General features: G+C 35.8%; 4 protein-coding genes across 36 annotated transcripts in view; 3 read left to right on the top strand and 1 right to left on the bottom strand.

Moving 5' to 3' along the window:
- Nucleotides 1–17,849, bottom strand: part of caska (calcium/calmodulin-dependent serine protein kinase a) — a 173,372-nt gene that overhangs the window by 32,709 nt on the left and 122,814 nt on the right. For all 33 annotated transcript variants that reach the window (XM_079880765.1, XM_079880783.1, XM_079880791.1 and 30 more), the window contains exons 4-5: nucleotides 16,276–16,353; nucleotides 15,979–16,051 (exon numbers count right to left, since the gene is read on the bottom strand). In XM_079880765.1, coding sequence (XP_079736891.1) covers nucleotides 15,979–16,051; nucleotides 16,276–16,353 — 151 coding nt within the window. The remainder of the gene's footprint in view (nucleotides 1–15,978; nucleotides 16,052–16,275; nucleotides 16,354–17,849) is intronic.
- On the top strand, nucleotides 41–3,312 carry gpr34b (G protein-coupled receptor 34b). Its single transcript, XM_079880809.1, has one exon. The coding sequence runs from the start codon at nucleotides 837–839 to the stop codon at nucleotides 1,914–1,916; it is 1,080 nt and encodes a 359-aa protein (XP_079736935.1). The 5' UTR covers nucleotides 41–836; the 3' UTR covers nucleotides 1,917–3,312.
- LOC307164237 (cysteinyl leukotriene receptor 2) lies at nucleotides 6,031–9,450 on the top strand. The gene is made up of 2 exons (XM_079880808.1): nucleotides 6,031–6,171; nucleotides 7,261–9,450. The coding sequence occupies exons 1-2, from the start codon at nucleotides 6,107–6,109 to the stop codon at nucleotides 8,285–8,287; spliced, it is 1,092 nt and encodes a 363-aa protein (XP_079736934.1). The 5' UTR covers nucleotides 6,031–6,106; the 3' UTR covers nucleotides 8,288–9,450.
- gpr82 (G protein-coupled receptor 82) lies at nucleotides 9,371–13,641 on the top strand. The gene is made up of 3 exons (XM_079880807.1): nucleotides 9,371–9,450; nucleotides 12,253–13,372; nucleotides 13,461–13,641. The coding sequence occupies exons 2-3, from the start codon at nucleotides 12,287–12,289 to the stop codon at nucleotides 13,503–13,505; spliced, it is 1,131 nt and encodes a 376-aa protein (XP_079736933.1). The 5' UTR covers nucleotides 9,371–9,450; nucleotides 12,253–12,286; the 3' UTR covers nucleotides 13,506–13,641.

Here is a 17,849-nt window from a genome sequence, read left to right as displayed (position 1 = left end):
TGTACAAACCACACTGGAATTGGCATTGAAAGTCAAGGGAAGTGAAGACACATTGTGATTAATTAAATATGTAAAGCGATTCTGAGTGATTTCTGAAAACTAAGTTATCAATAAACAGTGAAGAAAGAAAGAAACTGTTTATTTAAACAAAATATTTAACAAAAGTATTGTTTCAATTATAGTTTCAATTGTTTGCTTTTTTTGTGGATTTATTCCATCAATCTACACATAATGATGACTGCCACATGTTAGATGGGTGGGTAATGGAGGGGGTTTGATAAAACACCTATATTTGTAAAATGGAATGTCCGGTTTTGTCAATTTGAATGAAATAAAATGAAAATAAAAAGTATGAATCATAATTTGTATTTTGTATTTTCATCAAATCTCAACAAGTGGAATATCACCCATTAGTAAAACAAAGTAAAAAAATAAGATAATATAATCACAATTAAATATTTTAAATTGATTAAATATCATTTCAACATTGATCAGGAGGCCTAATATATCTGATCTGGAGGTCACGAGAACAGAGGTGGAGTTGAAATGTGGTTTTGAGACAAGCTCTTCCCCCTTTAAAGTGTTAATACTGATTGGTGCACAGCTGTGCTTTGTGGCAAGTTAACCGAGGAAGTTTGCAAATACAGTTCTGAAGAGAGATTAGACAGACTTTCAACATGAAACTCAGCAAGTTTTCTGATGGACAGAATTAACAAGGCAAGTTACTCTCCAATTACCTAGTACACATCAGACATTTAGTTCAATGCAAACTATTATAATTAGTATTATAATGACATCTGTTTATCTTTCTAAGATTTGATTATGTACATGCAAAGATGAGCAACAATCTTCAAAACTTCCCCAAAGCATCACCGACCAGCATGTCAAAAATTCCCCAGCAACACTGCCAGATGGACAACACCAGCTTGCAGGTTCCGCTGGCTATTTTGTACGCACTCTTCTTCCTGTTCGGGTTGGCTGGAAACCTGCTAGCTCTTTGGGTGTTTCTGCGAGTACATCCAAAGAAAAACTCTGTTCGCATTTTTCTCATTAACTTGGCTCTGGCTGACTTACTTCTTGTGATATGCCTGCCTTTCCGAGTGATGTACCATTTCAACCATGACCGGTGGGTGCTGCCGTCATTACTGTGCAGGATAGTGGGTAACATCTTTTACATGAACATGTACATTAGTATAGTCTTACTGGGCTTCATAAGTGTAGACCGTTACTTGAAGTTCCAGAGGGCATCCTGTAGGCAGGTGTTTCTGCAGAGCCGGTGGAGTGTACTTCTCTGCTGTGTCATCTGGATTGTGTCACTTGCTGCAGTTATGCCACTTATTGTCCAGACTCCAGATAATGATGAACCCCAACAGTGCTTCCAATATAAAAAACTGCAAAAATCCAAATGGAAAGCCTATTTGAACTTTGCCGTCGTGGGTATATTTTGGGTGGTCTATGGTGCGTTGGTAATCTCCTATGGAAGGATCGGAATGAAGCTCCTTACAGCCTCCAGAAAGAACCCAGATTTCCCAAACGCAGTCAAGTATAACAAAACAGCATGGAAATCCTTCTTCGTGCTCTTCCTCTTCACAATATGTTTTGTGCCCTACCACTCAGTGAGGATTTTCTATATTATGTCACAGATGGAAACTGGCACATCTTGCGACAGGATAAATGTGTTGGATAAAACCAATGAAGTAGTTCTACTACTATCTGCACTTAATAGCTGTCTGGATCCAGTCATGTACTTTTTGTTGTGTAGTTCTATTCGCAAAATGATGCTGAAAATCATCTGTAATTGCTTCTGTCAGCAAATCACCAGAGGACTGATGAGTTCTAGTGACACTCCTCAAGAACAGCCAAAAATCAATGTAGTTGTGCCTATGACAGATGCCCAGGAGCATGAGGTGCAATGAGAGTTCATTAAACATATGAACCATGTCTAAAGGCACAGCAAAGTTAAAGGTAACAGTTCTATGTTGTGAACAGTGTGAGTTTCCTTAAACACTACTTTTATAAAAAAAAAATAAAAAAATGTATTTTACAAAAAAAGATCAAACAAAAAATAGTTACACTTTACAACAAGGTTCAATACTTTAACATACTTTATTGCATCATGAACTAACAATGAACATTGTTAAAGCATGTATGAAACATTTTAAAGCATATATTAATCTAGGTTAGTTAAATAAATAAATACAATTTTATTACTAAATTGAAAATTATTTTTTAAGTGAACTATTGTTTATTGTTAATTAATTTTTGTTCATTATACATGAATTTATTTTAATTTATGTAGCTTGAAGTGTTACAAATGTATTAGTACTAGGGCTGTCGATTTAACGTGTTAATTGAATTAGATATAAAATAATTAGGCTACGTGAATGAAATGATTAGCGCATTTAACTCACCCGCCCCACCCCAGACCTACGTAGGTCATCTTACATTTCAAACAGTTGATTGGTGACGAACAAAGCAGATCAACAACTCACTATAATATGTAGCCTACAGGAAGTCGTTAGAATGGCCTTAAAATTCAAGATTTCAGGGCAAAAATGCCCCGTGTGAGTTTTTGTCTCATATTTAAATCATATGATAAGCCAATAGGTAACCGTTAAGCAGCATCAATGACGAGAGCAATATCACACAAGTGCTGTTTTTGTCCAGACTAGCACTAGTGCAAATGTGATATTGATTTTATTCAACAGTTCAAAAAAATAAGTTAATATTGTGTGATATTTTAGACACAATATTGTTTGTTTTTGCTCAGTTTTGGCAATGAAAATATAACCTATAAAGCCAGAGCAGAACTGTTGTGCATCTCCGAACAATGTGTTTTGAGCGAATCAATCGGGTGAAGCAGATTCAATAGCCCCTTGATAAAGAAAGCCATTTTACGTCATTCCTGAATGAATCAGCCGTTTAGACGAATTGAATGAATGAATCAATGACACAATGACTTACTTATTTAGACATTTACCACCACCTACTGGCAGTTTTACTTTCTAATTTAGAGTTTCACTTCATGAAAAAAAATATAATTTCATATTTTGGGGACAGTTTGCCCAAAAAAAATTAATTCTGTTTATTTACATTTACCCAATCTTTCATCATTTCAAAACTGTATGATTTTCTTTCTTTTGCGGAACATAAATTAAGATATTCTGAAGAATGTTGGTAATCAAACTGCTTTGGTCTGTAATATATCTTAATACCAATTCAGATGCAGCTTCTGAAAAAATCATGGCCATTTTAGTCTAAAGGTTTATGTGTACTAATTTCTAAGTTGAATCAAATAAAACATATGTTTCTAAAGCTACCTTTTGTAATGTTTATTTGATGCTTTTTCTGATTTAACACAAAAATGACTTCAAATGATCTTTTGGGGGTTATTTCTCAGCCAAATTTGAAATGCAATTAATTAGATTAATTAAACGGCACATCATGTAATTAATTAGATTAAAAAAAAATTATCGCTTGCAGCCCTAATTAGTATAAAAATTATCATTAAGCTAAGATTAATGAATGATGTACAAGCATTATTTATGTAAGGGATAATGTACCCCCCGCTTCGCGTCGGGGTCCTGATCACCCTGTCTGGGTTTATTCTGAGATAACAACCAGCTGGATGTACATTATCCCGCTTATTACACGGCTACTTGCCACATAAGTAAATAATTAGACACAAATTATTGATCTGACTCGAAATATTTTATAAGGTCTTTAAACGCAAAGCTTCCGCGGAGAGAGCAGTTGCAGCGCGGCAAGGTCAAACTAGACGGACAATTAAGGGATACGTTACAGTCATACCACTTATTACACAGCACTTTGCCACATATATAATTATGGGGATAAGAGAAATTGATATAAGATAAAACTGTTTTAAAATTGTACCTGTTTGTTTTATCTTATCCAACAGTGTACAAAACAATAGTCGCAAAATGGCAGCAGCTGCGTTTGTATAAAATTAGAGCGAGTCCACGATACTGGAAGACATAATTAAATAACTGCATAAAATATTGATTTGACTGAATTTTAATATTTTATTAGCTCACCAAACGCAAAATTTCCATGAAGAAATGTTTATCCTAGCAAGTGTATAGCGCTGCTGACTTCCGTAACCCGGATGAGCCTGTGTTATCTGTTTTCAGCGGTTGTTATTGAGGAATAACATACCGCTGGATGGCGCGATTGACCAATCAGAATCAAGTATTCCACACAGCCGTGTAATAATTTTAGTTAATGATATCTAATGCATCAATTAAGGTTTACAAACTGAACCTTATTGTAAAGTGTTAGGTAATATTAATCCATTTAATCCATTATTGTAATTGTTTGCACTGCTTCAATATTAGTATAACAAATAAAATATATAGCATATAATTAAATTATTTAGATTATTTAATTTAATGGTGTTGTGTTATGTTTTATAATTTCAAGGCTTTTAAGATGTGTCTAAGCAGTGGGCTCTAGAATTTTTTTAATGAAGGATCAAAAGGATAAACAATAAAGATGTATTTCTTTTACAGCCATTTTTGATCATATCTATCAGGGGTGCCATTAATTCTGACCACCACTGTATGTATGTGTGTATATATATATATATATATATATATATATATATATATATATATATATATATATATATATATATATATATATAATTAAACTGATACAATGTCATATGCTATATATTAGACCATATCATGAGAAATGCACCAGGGGTTTAACATGCAGAAAGAGTAGCACAGATCTTTGGATGCCCCCTAGTGTTAAAACACTGAGTAAAGCACAATAAGGAAGGGAGGGAAGGACTTCACAAAAAGGTGTCTTATATGTCACTACAAAGGAGTTATGCCCTGTGAACAGAAAAATAATTAAATTCTTGCACAAAAAGATTGATAGTTTGTCACATGGTCTTATTACATTTATTTATTAACCCTAAAACTGGCAATGTGATCTGGGTGTAACATAGTTTTTGTCGTCTTTTTTGGGGCGTAAGAATGATTTTTTCATCAAATCCTTTTATCATTTATCACAGCCTGGTCTGTCTTGAGTATGCTGGTCACATGATTTGTTTAAAAAAAATTGTGATTAATTAGTCAGCCTGACCTAAATCCAACATGGCTGCCAGTGGTGCAGGACATTCAGATTTTGAGATAAGTAAATATATATTAAACTTACTTTTCTTTTGAAAAAATAATACTAACACTGCTAACATTAATTATGAACATTGTCTTAAGGTGCTGATAAAGAAAATTTATAAAAATGTTGTTCATGTTGTTATTTAGCACGTTTTGAAATATATGTTACACCTGAGTCACATTGCCACTTTTGGGTATAAAAAAGGGATTAACTTTGTATTCATTTTTGTAACAATCTTTGTATTCTGAGGTTGTTTTTTTATTTTATTTTTTTACAAATTATAAAATGTACAGGTTAAACTGATACAGCCTGTCTGTCTTGAGTATGCTGGTCACATGGTTTGCTTCAAGTTATCTGTGATCAATTAGTCAGCCTGACCTAAATCCAACATTTTTTACCATTTTACCAAAACATTTTTTTACCATTTTTATGGTAACGCAAGGTCCGATTTCAAAACGGTTTTCACAGGCTGAATCTTGAGTTTTTAAGCTTATATAATATATATAATGATATATAATATGTCAACAGATTTGGTCCTTTTTTTATACCCTAAACAGGCAATGTGATCTGGGAGTCACAACTCATAAAATCCAAAATACATAACGTTTTTCAAAAATTATTTTGGATATGATTTACTTAAGTCCAGATGATATAAAAAATGACATGAAATTATTTGTTGCTTAGCATTTTCTATTCTTGCCTGTTTAAAGGTTAATATTAATTATATGGCTAAAATGATGCTATTATATCACAGATGAATAGGAAAAAAACTTGACTTAAGGTGCAAACTGTGCCACAAATGATCTGCTTCCAGGATGTGGTCAGAAGAGAAGCTAGAGTTCCTATATGTGAAGCACATTAGAAGAGCACACCCACAAACAGCTTACACTTGCACAAGATTCTACGAGTAAAACATTACGAACTTGAGTATCAGACAACGAAATGCGAAGAGATAAGCATCATGTCTGTGCAAAGTGGCATAGCAATCTATCCCTCAGGAGTCAATGATTCAGACAACAATCAAAGGTACTGTACAATACTGATATGCATCATAACTCAATGGAGAGGTTAAAACTCCAGTCTGAACAATAATAATCTATTTTTATTTCTTCAGCGTATGTCTGTTTTGGGTTTGTAGGTTAGTTGGTCAAATTTGAAATGCCTGAATTTTCTTGCATTGATAATGGAGTATCAAGGGGCTTTTAGACCTTTTCTTAGAACTAAGCTTTTTTTTCAATCCTTTTAACCAACTGGCCACAAGATTATTTTAGTGTAAGACTCTAGTATTAGGGAGCCAATGGAAAAACATTTAGGATTTGAAAGCGCATAAGTTAATTGAGTGCATAGTCTCTCACTTTAGTTTTTAACAAATCGCTGCTGGGTTTTGTGATGAAGAGACTATGAATGTATACATGGAAAAATACGTATATATACACTAGACATTCTTAGTTTGTGTGTGAGTGTGTATATATTTATATTTGGTACTATATTATCGGTAACTGATGAAAATAACCGTCATTTTGTCCCTTCCTATCAAATATTGCACTGCAAATATCAATAACAGCTTTAAGTTGTCAGTGGTATAAGTGGGATAATCCACAGCTAGCAGTGCATTCAACGATTTGAATGCACTTTGCATCAGGTGGTTCTTTACTAAAATCATTTAATGCACAGCTAGCCACAGAATATCCCATATACACTCTCAGAAAAAAAGGTACAAAAGTTCTCACTGTGGCGTTACCTTTACAAAAGGTACACTTTTGTACCTAAAGAGTGCATATAAGTCCCTCAAAGGTACATATTGGTACCAAACATGTACATATTGGTACCAAACGTGTACATATTAGTACCTAAATGGTACATATTAGAACCCTTTTGAAGGGTACTGTCCCAGTGACAGCTTTTGTACCTTTTTTTCTGAGAGTGTATATATTTATACTAATGATCAAAAGTTTGGAATCAATATGATTTTTAATGTATATATACACACACACACACACACACAGTCTGACATGTTGAATAAAAGGATAACTGAGCCGAGTTGCTCATTTCCATCCAGAGATAAGAAGCTGTGAGTTCCCCGTTTTCATTTTCTTCCTCTCTTTATTTCTTTAGCACATGCAGGATACATCCTGAAGAAAGCAATGAAACCATCTTGCCTTGGCTCTATCTCTTTTTGGCTGTCCTGGGCCTTCCAACTAATGGAATAGTCTTGGTGGATCTTTGGAGATCAGAGAGGACACCCACTGCCATCTTCACTTTGAATATAATTGTGTCAGACCTGCTGATTTGCTGCAGTTTTTTCTTCAGGATAGCCTACTACAAAGAGAACATCAATTGGCTATCTGGAACTCCAGCCTGCAATGCAGTAGAGCTGATAAATTTTTCTTGCTTCTACATTAACCTCTATTGCAACATGAGCTTCCTTTTGTGGACCAGCATCAATCGCTATGCCACGGTGGTAAAACCAGGCTACACTTTCTTTCGGATCTTTAAACGTACTTGGTCTAGTTGGATCCTCTGCTTTTCTACCTGGTCGGTTATCACCATAGTCGTCGGCACTAGCATGGGACTTAAACTGAGTCTACAAATAAACGGGACCTGCTTTGACCAAGTTGTCAACAGTTACATTCTCTATCGAGATCAATTCAAAACTATCCACTGCGTCGGTGTTTCAGCATTCTTCTTCATTTTGTGCTTGATGTTGGTCAGCTATAGCCTGCTGGTCTTCCATCTGCAGAAGGTGAGGGGAGCTAGATTTGGACCCGGAGGAACTCTAAAGGTTCGCAGAAAGATCCTGGCCTCAGTCATAATGTTTGTCCTATGCTTCCTACCCTACCATGTGCAAAGGATCATCTTATTAACATCAGATAATGAAAACTGTCAGGCAAAGTACAGGATAAAAACAAGCACCATCTTCATTGCAGCTCTTAGCTGTTGTCTGCATCCCATCCTCCAGCTGGTGCTTCGTTTGCGCTGCTGTCGGGCAAATCGCAACACCAGGGTCAAACCCAAACCTGAAGCCTCCAAGAGCATGGACACACCTCAGATATATACTATACATGTGACCGAAAACATTGAAGAACCACAGAAAAATAGAACTGAATTAAGCCATGAACCAAAGAAAAATGAAACTGAATGAAGCCACCAACCAACACAGTTGTGAAGAATTTGGTTTGCAACTTTGTATTTCCTGTTTGACGCATTCGGCAAACTGTGAAACATGCTAACCTCAGGGAGCTGTGTTATGACAACCATTACTAATGGACAGAAGCAAAACTTGCAGCCAATTTACATGGTACAGTGGTACCTCCTCATGCTTTTTTCACAGTATACATACTAAAACAGTCCTTGTTGGCTATGGTGGAGCAACCTTCTTGGTATCAATGGCAACTAAACTATTAATTCAGTAAGGCTGAAATTGTGTTAATATTCTGTGTGTTATAAAGTCAGAACTGCGAGATATAAACACAATTGCGAGAAATAAAGTCCAATTCTGAGGAAAAAAGACTAATATATCTTAAACTTATTAATTTTAACTAACTTATCAGAATTGATATCTTGCAATTCTGACTTTATAACACACAATTGTGACTTTATATCACGTAGTTCTGACTTAATAACTTGCAATTGCGAGATGTCTGAAAAAAGTCAGAATTGTGAGATAAAAAGGCACAATTACCTTTTTAATAGCTTGCATATGCTTTTGTATTTAATAATTTTTAGTACTAAATATTGTAGGCACACAATATACATTTTGCATGGTCAAAATGCATCCATAAAATAAATAAATATAAGTATCAAAGTGATTTTAGCACTTGTTTTGAATAGTTCTTCAACTGCAATGTGTCTAATCAACCCCAAGGGGTCGTGAGGGGACCATTAAAAATCCTTGACAGTTTGGCAGTTTCGGTAGAGCTTCCTCTTAGGCTAAAAATGCTACCACAGCAGCTACAGTATATGACTGTTAAAAACCTACATATCAACTAGAGTTGAGAAAAAGTTCAGATGATACCAAAATGTCTTGTATTCCTGCATGTTATGCAATTCTATAAGAATTGGAGTTTATGAGCTACTTCGTAAAGCAATTATTAAATAACAAAAAAGCACCTTTTATAGACTCAAGCAGAATTTCTACTATCAAAGGCAAGTGTCTCTTTGAGAGGAACCTTGCAAAAGAGAACTGAGTATACATCATTTGTGCTCAGACCTCACTTCCTTTAGACAGTGAGTCTAGGGAGGTGGTCCAAACAAAGCAGTTCACAGACGTCTATTACACACATCAGTGACTGCATATATAGAGGGGTAAGTGTGTTATATTGCTTACAGTATGTATTCTATTCTTACCTGTAAAATGTTTTACTAATTATTTGTATAAATTATTTTTCCCTTAATAATTAAAAATGTTTCATAGCTAATTGACATGAATTATTTGAGCCTCAGTTAGGGCTATATATAAATGCCTCATTCATTCATGGACTAAATTATCATGATACAATTTTTCATATCAGTCGATATCGATAATTAGCGCAATAAATGTCAAATCTTTATTTCTTTCAAGTTTAAAGGCAGATTTTTGCTCCTATGTAAAAGTTGAGGAAACCAGATCGTTAATTTATGTTTTAAACCACCCTTTATTGTCAGAACATGACAAACACTTCACGTTTTTGAATTCTTCAAAATGTTCTAGTCATTTTTCCTTAAAATAAATATCTAAATAGAAAAAAAATATTTCTTAGTGTCTGCATGATCAAACAGGTGATGTTGTTTCAATTAATGAATGTGTTGCCTGACTTTGATGACATGTATCTTCAGCACAATTTGCAGTGCAGGCTGCAATATTAATAATATTTTATCTCTTAGAAATGCACATTTGACAGTATTAGTAGCTTAAGTTAGGATGCAGAAATTTGTTTATTAACAAAAACAGTAACACCTGTAAAAATTGTAACAACCTAATTTTTATATGGGAAAATGTAAATATTCTGACTGAGTTTTATTAAAATGAACCATTGGTCTTCTATAGTAGCATTCATTTAGATCATGATAACCAGTTAAAACCACACATATAGCACATCACTACTATAGTAAAATCTAACTATATGGTTTCTATGGTATTTGTATGAAAAGCAGTAGCCTAAATAAATACATTTATTATAAATGCACGCTATAACAATCACAAAAATACTGTAATTACATTTCATTACGCCTTTAATACATCTACATTAAAAATTTAATATCAATATTAACACATTTCTGCCACAATACCATGGTGCAGTTAGTGTTACTATTGTAAATCCATGGTAAATAATGGTGATTTGATGATTGAAAAGCCTTCTGACTGTATCAGCACAGTTTTATCTGGCTTTAAACTAGTTTAAAGGGGTGATGAACTGAGAAATCAAATTTTCCTTGAGCTTTTGACATATAAGAGATCATCATACTATAATAATATCCTGTAAGTTTCAGAACTGAAAACTACCTTGTTAGTCCAATAAAAGCTTTTATAGACATCAGGCTCAGCAAACGACTCGTTTTTCAAAGTGGGGAACTATGACGTCAAAGAGGATAAAACACCGCCTCCACAAAAGAAGATCAACGCCTACTTCAACACGGCCTGTTTAGCCCCGCCCACCGATTCGCCCAAACATGCTAAATAACATAGGACGACATGATGATTGCTAAACCGGATCGAGCTACTTCCAAGCAATAAACATGCTGTTTACTAAATATTGTGCGTGCCTGTTTGTGGAAGAAGACAGTCTGCATAAGCTTCCTTCGGATTCCAGCATGGTTAAACTTTATTAAATCAGTCAATCACAATTTCTAGACGGATCTGCCAGCAACATGTAAGTAACCATATGTATTTTAATGCCTGATCTGCGATCAGTGATTTCTGATGTGTAATTATTCAAGTTCAGATATCTTTCTCTTAAAATCGTTCAATACTGTTTATGCATCAGTGACTAAACGATCAACTTCACATAATTTCTCGTAGTATTATGAAAATAATCTTTTTTAAACTGTTATTAAATTATATACAGAAAGCGATCAAAGAACGATCCCTTTCCATTCGCCCAAGCTGTCAATCAAACAGCACAGCGCGAGCCGCGAGAGCTTATCTGGACACTTACCAAACTCGTGATGAAATAATGACACTTAGACTACACAACGAAGCTCTTACTGTGTATTCACATCGTGTTTGCATTGTGATTTGGTGTAAGCATTTGTGAGAGTGCAAAAATTGCGTTGCAATGATAAGATCTTTATTCACGCGATCAACAGACTGTCTGTCATCTGCTCAGTCAGTGCTCATCATGCTGCAACCTTTCATGCGATGTAATAGATTTAAATATAATGCTTTAAACGATACTTTTCACGATTTGTTAATCTCGATAGCTGTAATAGTAAAAACGTAGTAAAAGTTTTCGAGAGAGTTCATGTAATACTAGCTATTTCATATGCAAGCATGTCAGCCAATCACAGCAGTGGGCGTTTGCACTGCAGTCTCACAGCAGACACGCCCCTTAAAACGGAGCGTTCAAATCTGAGGCTGAAATCAGGCTTGGAAAAATGGCTTTTATTTATAAATTATGACAATTTTTGATGTAAAAATCATACTAACATTATAAGGGCACCCCAGGCAACATTATAAAATAATAAAACAATCCAGTTCATGACCCCTTTAAATTATCATTTTATTGAGGAAAATTATATTGCAATAATTATCGTTATCATTTTATCACCTAGCCCTAGCCTTAGTTTTACCAAAACTGTAAAGCAAAAGCAATGAGATTTTAATTATAATAACTTAACAGATGAAATATTGAGACAAACATTTAATTTAGTTATTTTTTCCCACACTTTGAGAACCACTGTGTTAGGGTGACAAAAAATGCTGACATATTGTGAAAGTGGTTTATCAGCTTCTGCAATTGGGTAGAATATTTACAGGAATGCAAGTGACATTTAATGATGCTTATATAAATACAGAAGACAGGAAGCACAGGTTTATCATTAGTGTCATCATTTTTACTCACTAGTATAAATAGTTAAACTATTGAATTTTTCGCAGTGATATAACTATTTAATTATTTTCTTCCTCAGCTGTTGGGAATCTCTTTCTTTTTGCGAGAGCTCAATGGCAAACAGTTCACATGCTGAACACAACATTTCTAACCTGTGCCAAACATCCGCTACAAGTGTAGTTCTGCCCATTATCTACACCATCATGTCTCTCACTGGCCTGCCTGGGAATGCTATTTCTCTTTGGGTGTTCATGCACAAGATTGCCATCAAAACGTCCACCCATATCTACCTGATAAATCTAGGGATCTCAAACTTGTTGCTCTGTCTCACCATGCCATTCCAGGCTGCATACTACTCGCTTGGGACCAAATGGGACAAACACAATACTATGTGCCAAATGGCAATAAATGGTCTTACTCCAGTGATCCATATCAACATCTGCATTGGTGTGATGATACTGAGCTGGGTGGCGCTCAGTCGCTTTGCCTCACTAATTCAACATTCGCATGCAGACCGCCCAAGTCGGTGGCTCAAAGTTCTACCCAGAGCCTTCTTTTGTCGAAAACGGCAAGCAAAACTGGCCAATGCACTGTGCCTAATCACCTGGGCTATTGTGGCCATAGCAGTCACATCCTTTGTGGTGCTGTACTCGATCAGGGCTGGAGGCGTGAAGGACGGTGACGGAGGTGAAGTGTGTTACAGTGTAGCGGTGGAGGTTGGAGGGGAAGGATCTCACGTCTTCGCGCTAGTGGCTGTTTCATTGTTCTTCGTCTTCTTCCTGTTGGTCTTAAGCGCATACATGGCAGTGATCAGGCACATCTGGAGGTCCAAGAAAAGCGCGATCATCTCTGACAGGCAGCGAGTCTATGCAAGAGTGTTTCGGAATATCGTTGTCATTAAGGTCGTGCTGGTGGTCTGTCTCCTGCCGTATCACATCTATAAGGCCATCTTCGTTAATATTGTCAATGAGCAGTCTTGGACTACATCACCCACAACAGATGCTTGCCATCCATTGTCCATGTACGTGGAGGTAAAAAGCATCCTCCTCTGTTTAGCGACTATGCGATGTAGCACAGACCCCATCATGTACTTCCTGCTGGACAAGACATTTCGTAACCATGCGCTTAGCCTGATGAGATTAAGCGCTAACGCAAATGACAGTCAGTCATCAAAGTCTAATGGGGGACAGTTGTCTCAGGTAACAACTGGGTGTCTTTAGACATTACTTGAGAGGATACTGTACGCTGACACAAAGGAGTCTCATTGTGAGTGATGTTCCCAAACAGCTGAACGATGTTTGGCCCCACACACCAATAAGAAAGCGAAAGTGAATGGGCATCTCTTCAACTGGATTACTTCCGCATGTCCATTGTTCTTCAGTATTGACCTGAAGCTGTGAAAACTCTTGTATGGAATTACACAGTGCTGAGAAATGCTTTATAACAGAGGATATGTGGGCAGGCACACTGTGTAACCCAATGCAAACAAGTAATATTTCAAGATAAAGTTCCTATAAAATCATTTTGAAAAGCAACTACAAATCAGACAAGAATTCATCTGATGCTTCCGTTCCCACACCACTTTGAATTGCTTGAGTACCTTGTGTAGCTATAAAGAGATAGTTCAGCCTAAAAAAAAAAAAAATGCTGTCATCATTTACTTACCTTAAAGTCATTCTAAACCTGAATGACTTTTTTCCTTCTGTGGTAGACAAAAGAAGATATTTTTTAAAAATGTCTTTTTTTTTGTCCATGTCCTGGTGACATATGCCAAATTTCTCCAATTATTTAGTCTGCTTAAACCCCCCATCCCTTTGTCAAAAACTTGCATTCAGATCTCTCCTCCACTCAATCAACAACCAATGCATTGAACAAAGTCCCCACCCTACTTTTTTTTTTCACTGTTTCACTTATATTTACATCACAACACAGGAGAAAAGATCTGTTGCTACTTCTGTTTCATCACATCTTAAAGAAAGTAAGTCAAACAAGTTTGGAAAGACATCGGGGTGAGTAAATGACAGCAGAATTTTGTTATGAGTGTGTGTGCGTGCACTATCCCTTTAATGTGATTTCTTGCACATTTACAGCATGCCACATTAACTTTTAATGACTGTACTCACATTTCAGGTTGTTTTTCAAACATGTTGTTATAGATCTTGTCCATGCATTGACAACTTTGTTTTTTTATTTGTTACATTACATATACCTACTTTCTTGTTTCCATTTGCATGCTGGTTATTGTGGTAAATGTTATAAGCTTCCCACTAGTTGTGCAAACAGATAATGTGTGCTTGCAAACAGTGCCTTTACATTTTTGCAGCACACTCATATGACTGTCATAGGTAATGATGCATGATGGACTAGGTATCCATTTATATGTCTGATAGAAGCAGCATTAAAAAACATTACTTTATAGACAGTAAATATTAAAGTCTCTCAGGAGCTTCAAAGTCTGCATCATTACTCCTATAAAAGAGCAAGATTATAGTTGCCTATTTTGCTTTTGTGCTGTCAATCTTATCTCAGCAAGATAGCTGGCTCCATTAACCATTTTTCAGAATATAGTCCATCAAATTAAAGGGCAAATCTTAGGCAAACTGTATCTAAAAAATCAGGAAGTTAAAAGGAAACCATTTGCTTGGTGTAGCACCATATCAATGGTACATATGCTAAACATACAGAGCAATTCATAAAGAGCAATGTTAATGTATAATCAAGATTATTAAGAAAACCCCTAAAAACTTTGCAGTGTTCACAAGTCAGCAAATTCTCAGCAGAGACTGGTTTCTTGGCACTATAAACTGCAGTTAAGTTCCTGTCTTATTCCAACTAAGCTGAATGTGACCAAGTGCTTTGCCAAGAATAGAAATATCCTGTTTCCAGATGAGGTGTGAAGATTCTGGCTTCTGTAATGTTACATCATTGTAAAATAAAAAGTAAAAACCAACCAAGGATTTTACGTAAATGATGACACACTGACCTCAGTCATCAAGATCATATCTGTTCTAGTAAGATCTCATTGCCCTGCAGCTAGATATGGTAGGTTTGTATTTCTCTGAGGCATCACATTCTGAAGGTCTGATTTTATCAAATCACATAAAGCCAATACGTATACTATACTCTGTCAACAGTTTATTAAAGTTTGTCTTTGCATTTATTCTTAACACAGTTTAATTAAACCAGTGATTAAGTCTGATCAATACCCGATATTATTATTTATGTTGGAAAACATATTTTGAGCAGTAAAATAAATGTATTTCAGGGTATTTTATTTTCATGTTTAACCTTCTAATGTTATGTCACAATTCTTAGGTTTTAGGTTTCTATATTTAATAGCCTTATACATGTCTGCCAAGTTCAAATATTGAGAATAAAGTTGTTAAAAAACATGCATATTTCTTCAATATCAACCAAATTACTGACTTTTATATCAGCTTTCAGTAACAGAAGCACATCTGAAGCTTTTTTCCTAAAAATCTATGAGCATAGTTGATCTTCATATTTCCATTTAATAGGCTGTGAGTTGTGACTGCACTGCATTTGGATCTTAAGCAACTGATTGTCATCACCCTCTATTAGTTTCACGTTTAATTCCATCCTATTGACAGCTGCAGGCTGCTTATGAGAAAAGAGAACATCCCTTTAGAAGCAGTTTACGGCAATGTGTAATTTTAGGATTTTAAATGGCACATCTTTAAATTCACAGGGGGGAGACTACAAAAGTGTGAAAATCGCAAAGACGTCAGTGTGTAAAAAAGGGGTTTACTAGTAATCTGAAGCACTAAGACACCACTGAGCTTACCTTCACATCTCGGTGAATGATGTTGTTGTCATGGCAATACCGTAACGCCTCTAGGATCTGTCTCATGTAGTGACTAAAGGAATAGAGAAGAGAGTAGGGTGGGAAAGAGAGAAACCCATTTTAATCTGAATGGAAAGAAAGTGGGAACTAGGTTTGAAACTATATGATGGTGAGTAAATAATGATAGAATTTTCTTTTTGTGGGGAACTAGGTTTTTTAACACAGAGATCACAGTCTACAATTTTAAGGCGAGCACAGGAACAGGAAATGGATGAAACTGTCCTTAGAGCTGTTTACCTGGCTACTGCCTCACTGTAAACAAAACCAGCGTCTGCTCTCTTCACAATCTCAAAGCAGAGATCGGCTCCATCCATACTGAAAGACAGAACAAGACAAGAAACTATATATCAGCAATATAAAGTCAAACACTGGCACTATCAGTTCTAAGGTCCATTTATGATTTAACTTTAAAGGAAATAAATACAAATCTTTAAGATACTGGTTGTTACATCCTATGTTATTATTTGTTTGGAGTTGTTTTTTTTTTCTTCCCTTTGTCTCTTTACTTTCACTCTTAGCAGGACGATGCGGCTACCTGATTGGTTCATCCATCTGTCAATCATCGAAATGCTTGGTGATGATACAACGTGGCTTCACCAATGAGGGCGTGCCATGTGCCTATAAAGAGCGCACCTGTGTGGGAAGCGGGAGATGATTTGCACGCTAGAGCACACTTACTTTCACTTGATCGTTTTGTGATGCATGTTTGCCCTGTACCATTTTAGTGTTTTGAGAAACGTGTTCTTTGAGAACTTGGTAATAGAGGCTCATTTGGGCTGTCTTTTCTCTGTGAGTATTTCGCCGTTTTTCTGTTCTGGTTGTTTGACCTGTTATTAAACGGGGAAGAGAAAAGAACAGCTGAGATATCACATGATATACATGTGCTACACTGAGTTATCAATTGTGTATAGAACACTAGTTTAGCGACACGTGCCACTCTTTGTATTTTTCGTTTTTGTTAGCAAGAGTAGTTTATTTAGGGCGTCTTTGAAGCTGAAGATGTTTTGTTTTTGTCTTTGATGAATGTTAATTTAGTCATATACTATACATTGTTTTGTTTATCTAGTAAGATTGGTTTTGGTTTTACTTCCTTCTATGATTTGGCACGGTCTAGTTCTTTTCTCCTTACCTCGTTCTTTTGTGATCCTTTTCTTTGGTTTGTATAAATTGTATGTAAACAATTATTTTGAGGTGTCCTTTTCATCTCGTTTCTCATTGTAATAAATTATCACTTTATTTAAACTAGATTGGTTTGTGTGTGAGATGTTTTCCAGTACACGTTCAGTATTTTAAAGCAACACCAAGGAACTTTTCCTCTGCGGTTGCCTTACAGGTTGGAAGCGGAATTGTTCATTACCGCTGTCGTAAATCATTTAGCCCACCGCAGCCTACCGTCGCACGCACGCTCGATGTTTATCCAGCACTGGCTTTGGAATGAACGATGTCCACAGACAAGGTAGAGTATGATGCATGATTTTATGAAAGTATTGTATTGCGAATACAATGAATGTATTGCGACATCAGAAACGAAGAAAAACAAAATAATGACTATTGTACCGCTTGACGTAAAGCAAGTCAAATTTGTAGTTTTCTTATGTCTCATTAGAACTACAGAAACGCGACCCGATCTGGCAAACTTGCATAGTGAGGTTATAGCAGATAAAGGACAGCAAAGCAGAGGCATAAGTGCCTTTCACTCTGTTACGACTTGAACCACTGAAACGATTTTGGAAACATTTTAAGCTAAAAAATATTCCTTGGTGTTGCTTTAATGTTGCACGCCTTATTCTCTCTAGACTAAAAGGGTTAGT

Source organism: Squalius cephalus (assembly GCF_949319135.1).
Source record: "Squalius cephalus genome assembly, chromosome: 9".
NCBI classification, from domain to species: domain Eukaryota; kingdom Metazoa; phylum Chordata; class Actinopteri; order Cypriniformes; family Leuciscidae; genus Squalius; species Squalius cephalus.
This window is presented reverse-complemented; position numbering and strand designations above follow the sequence as displayed.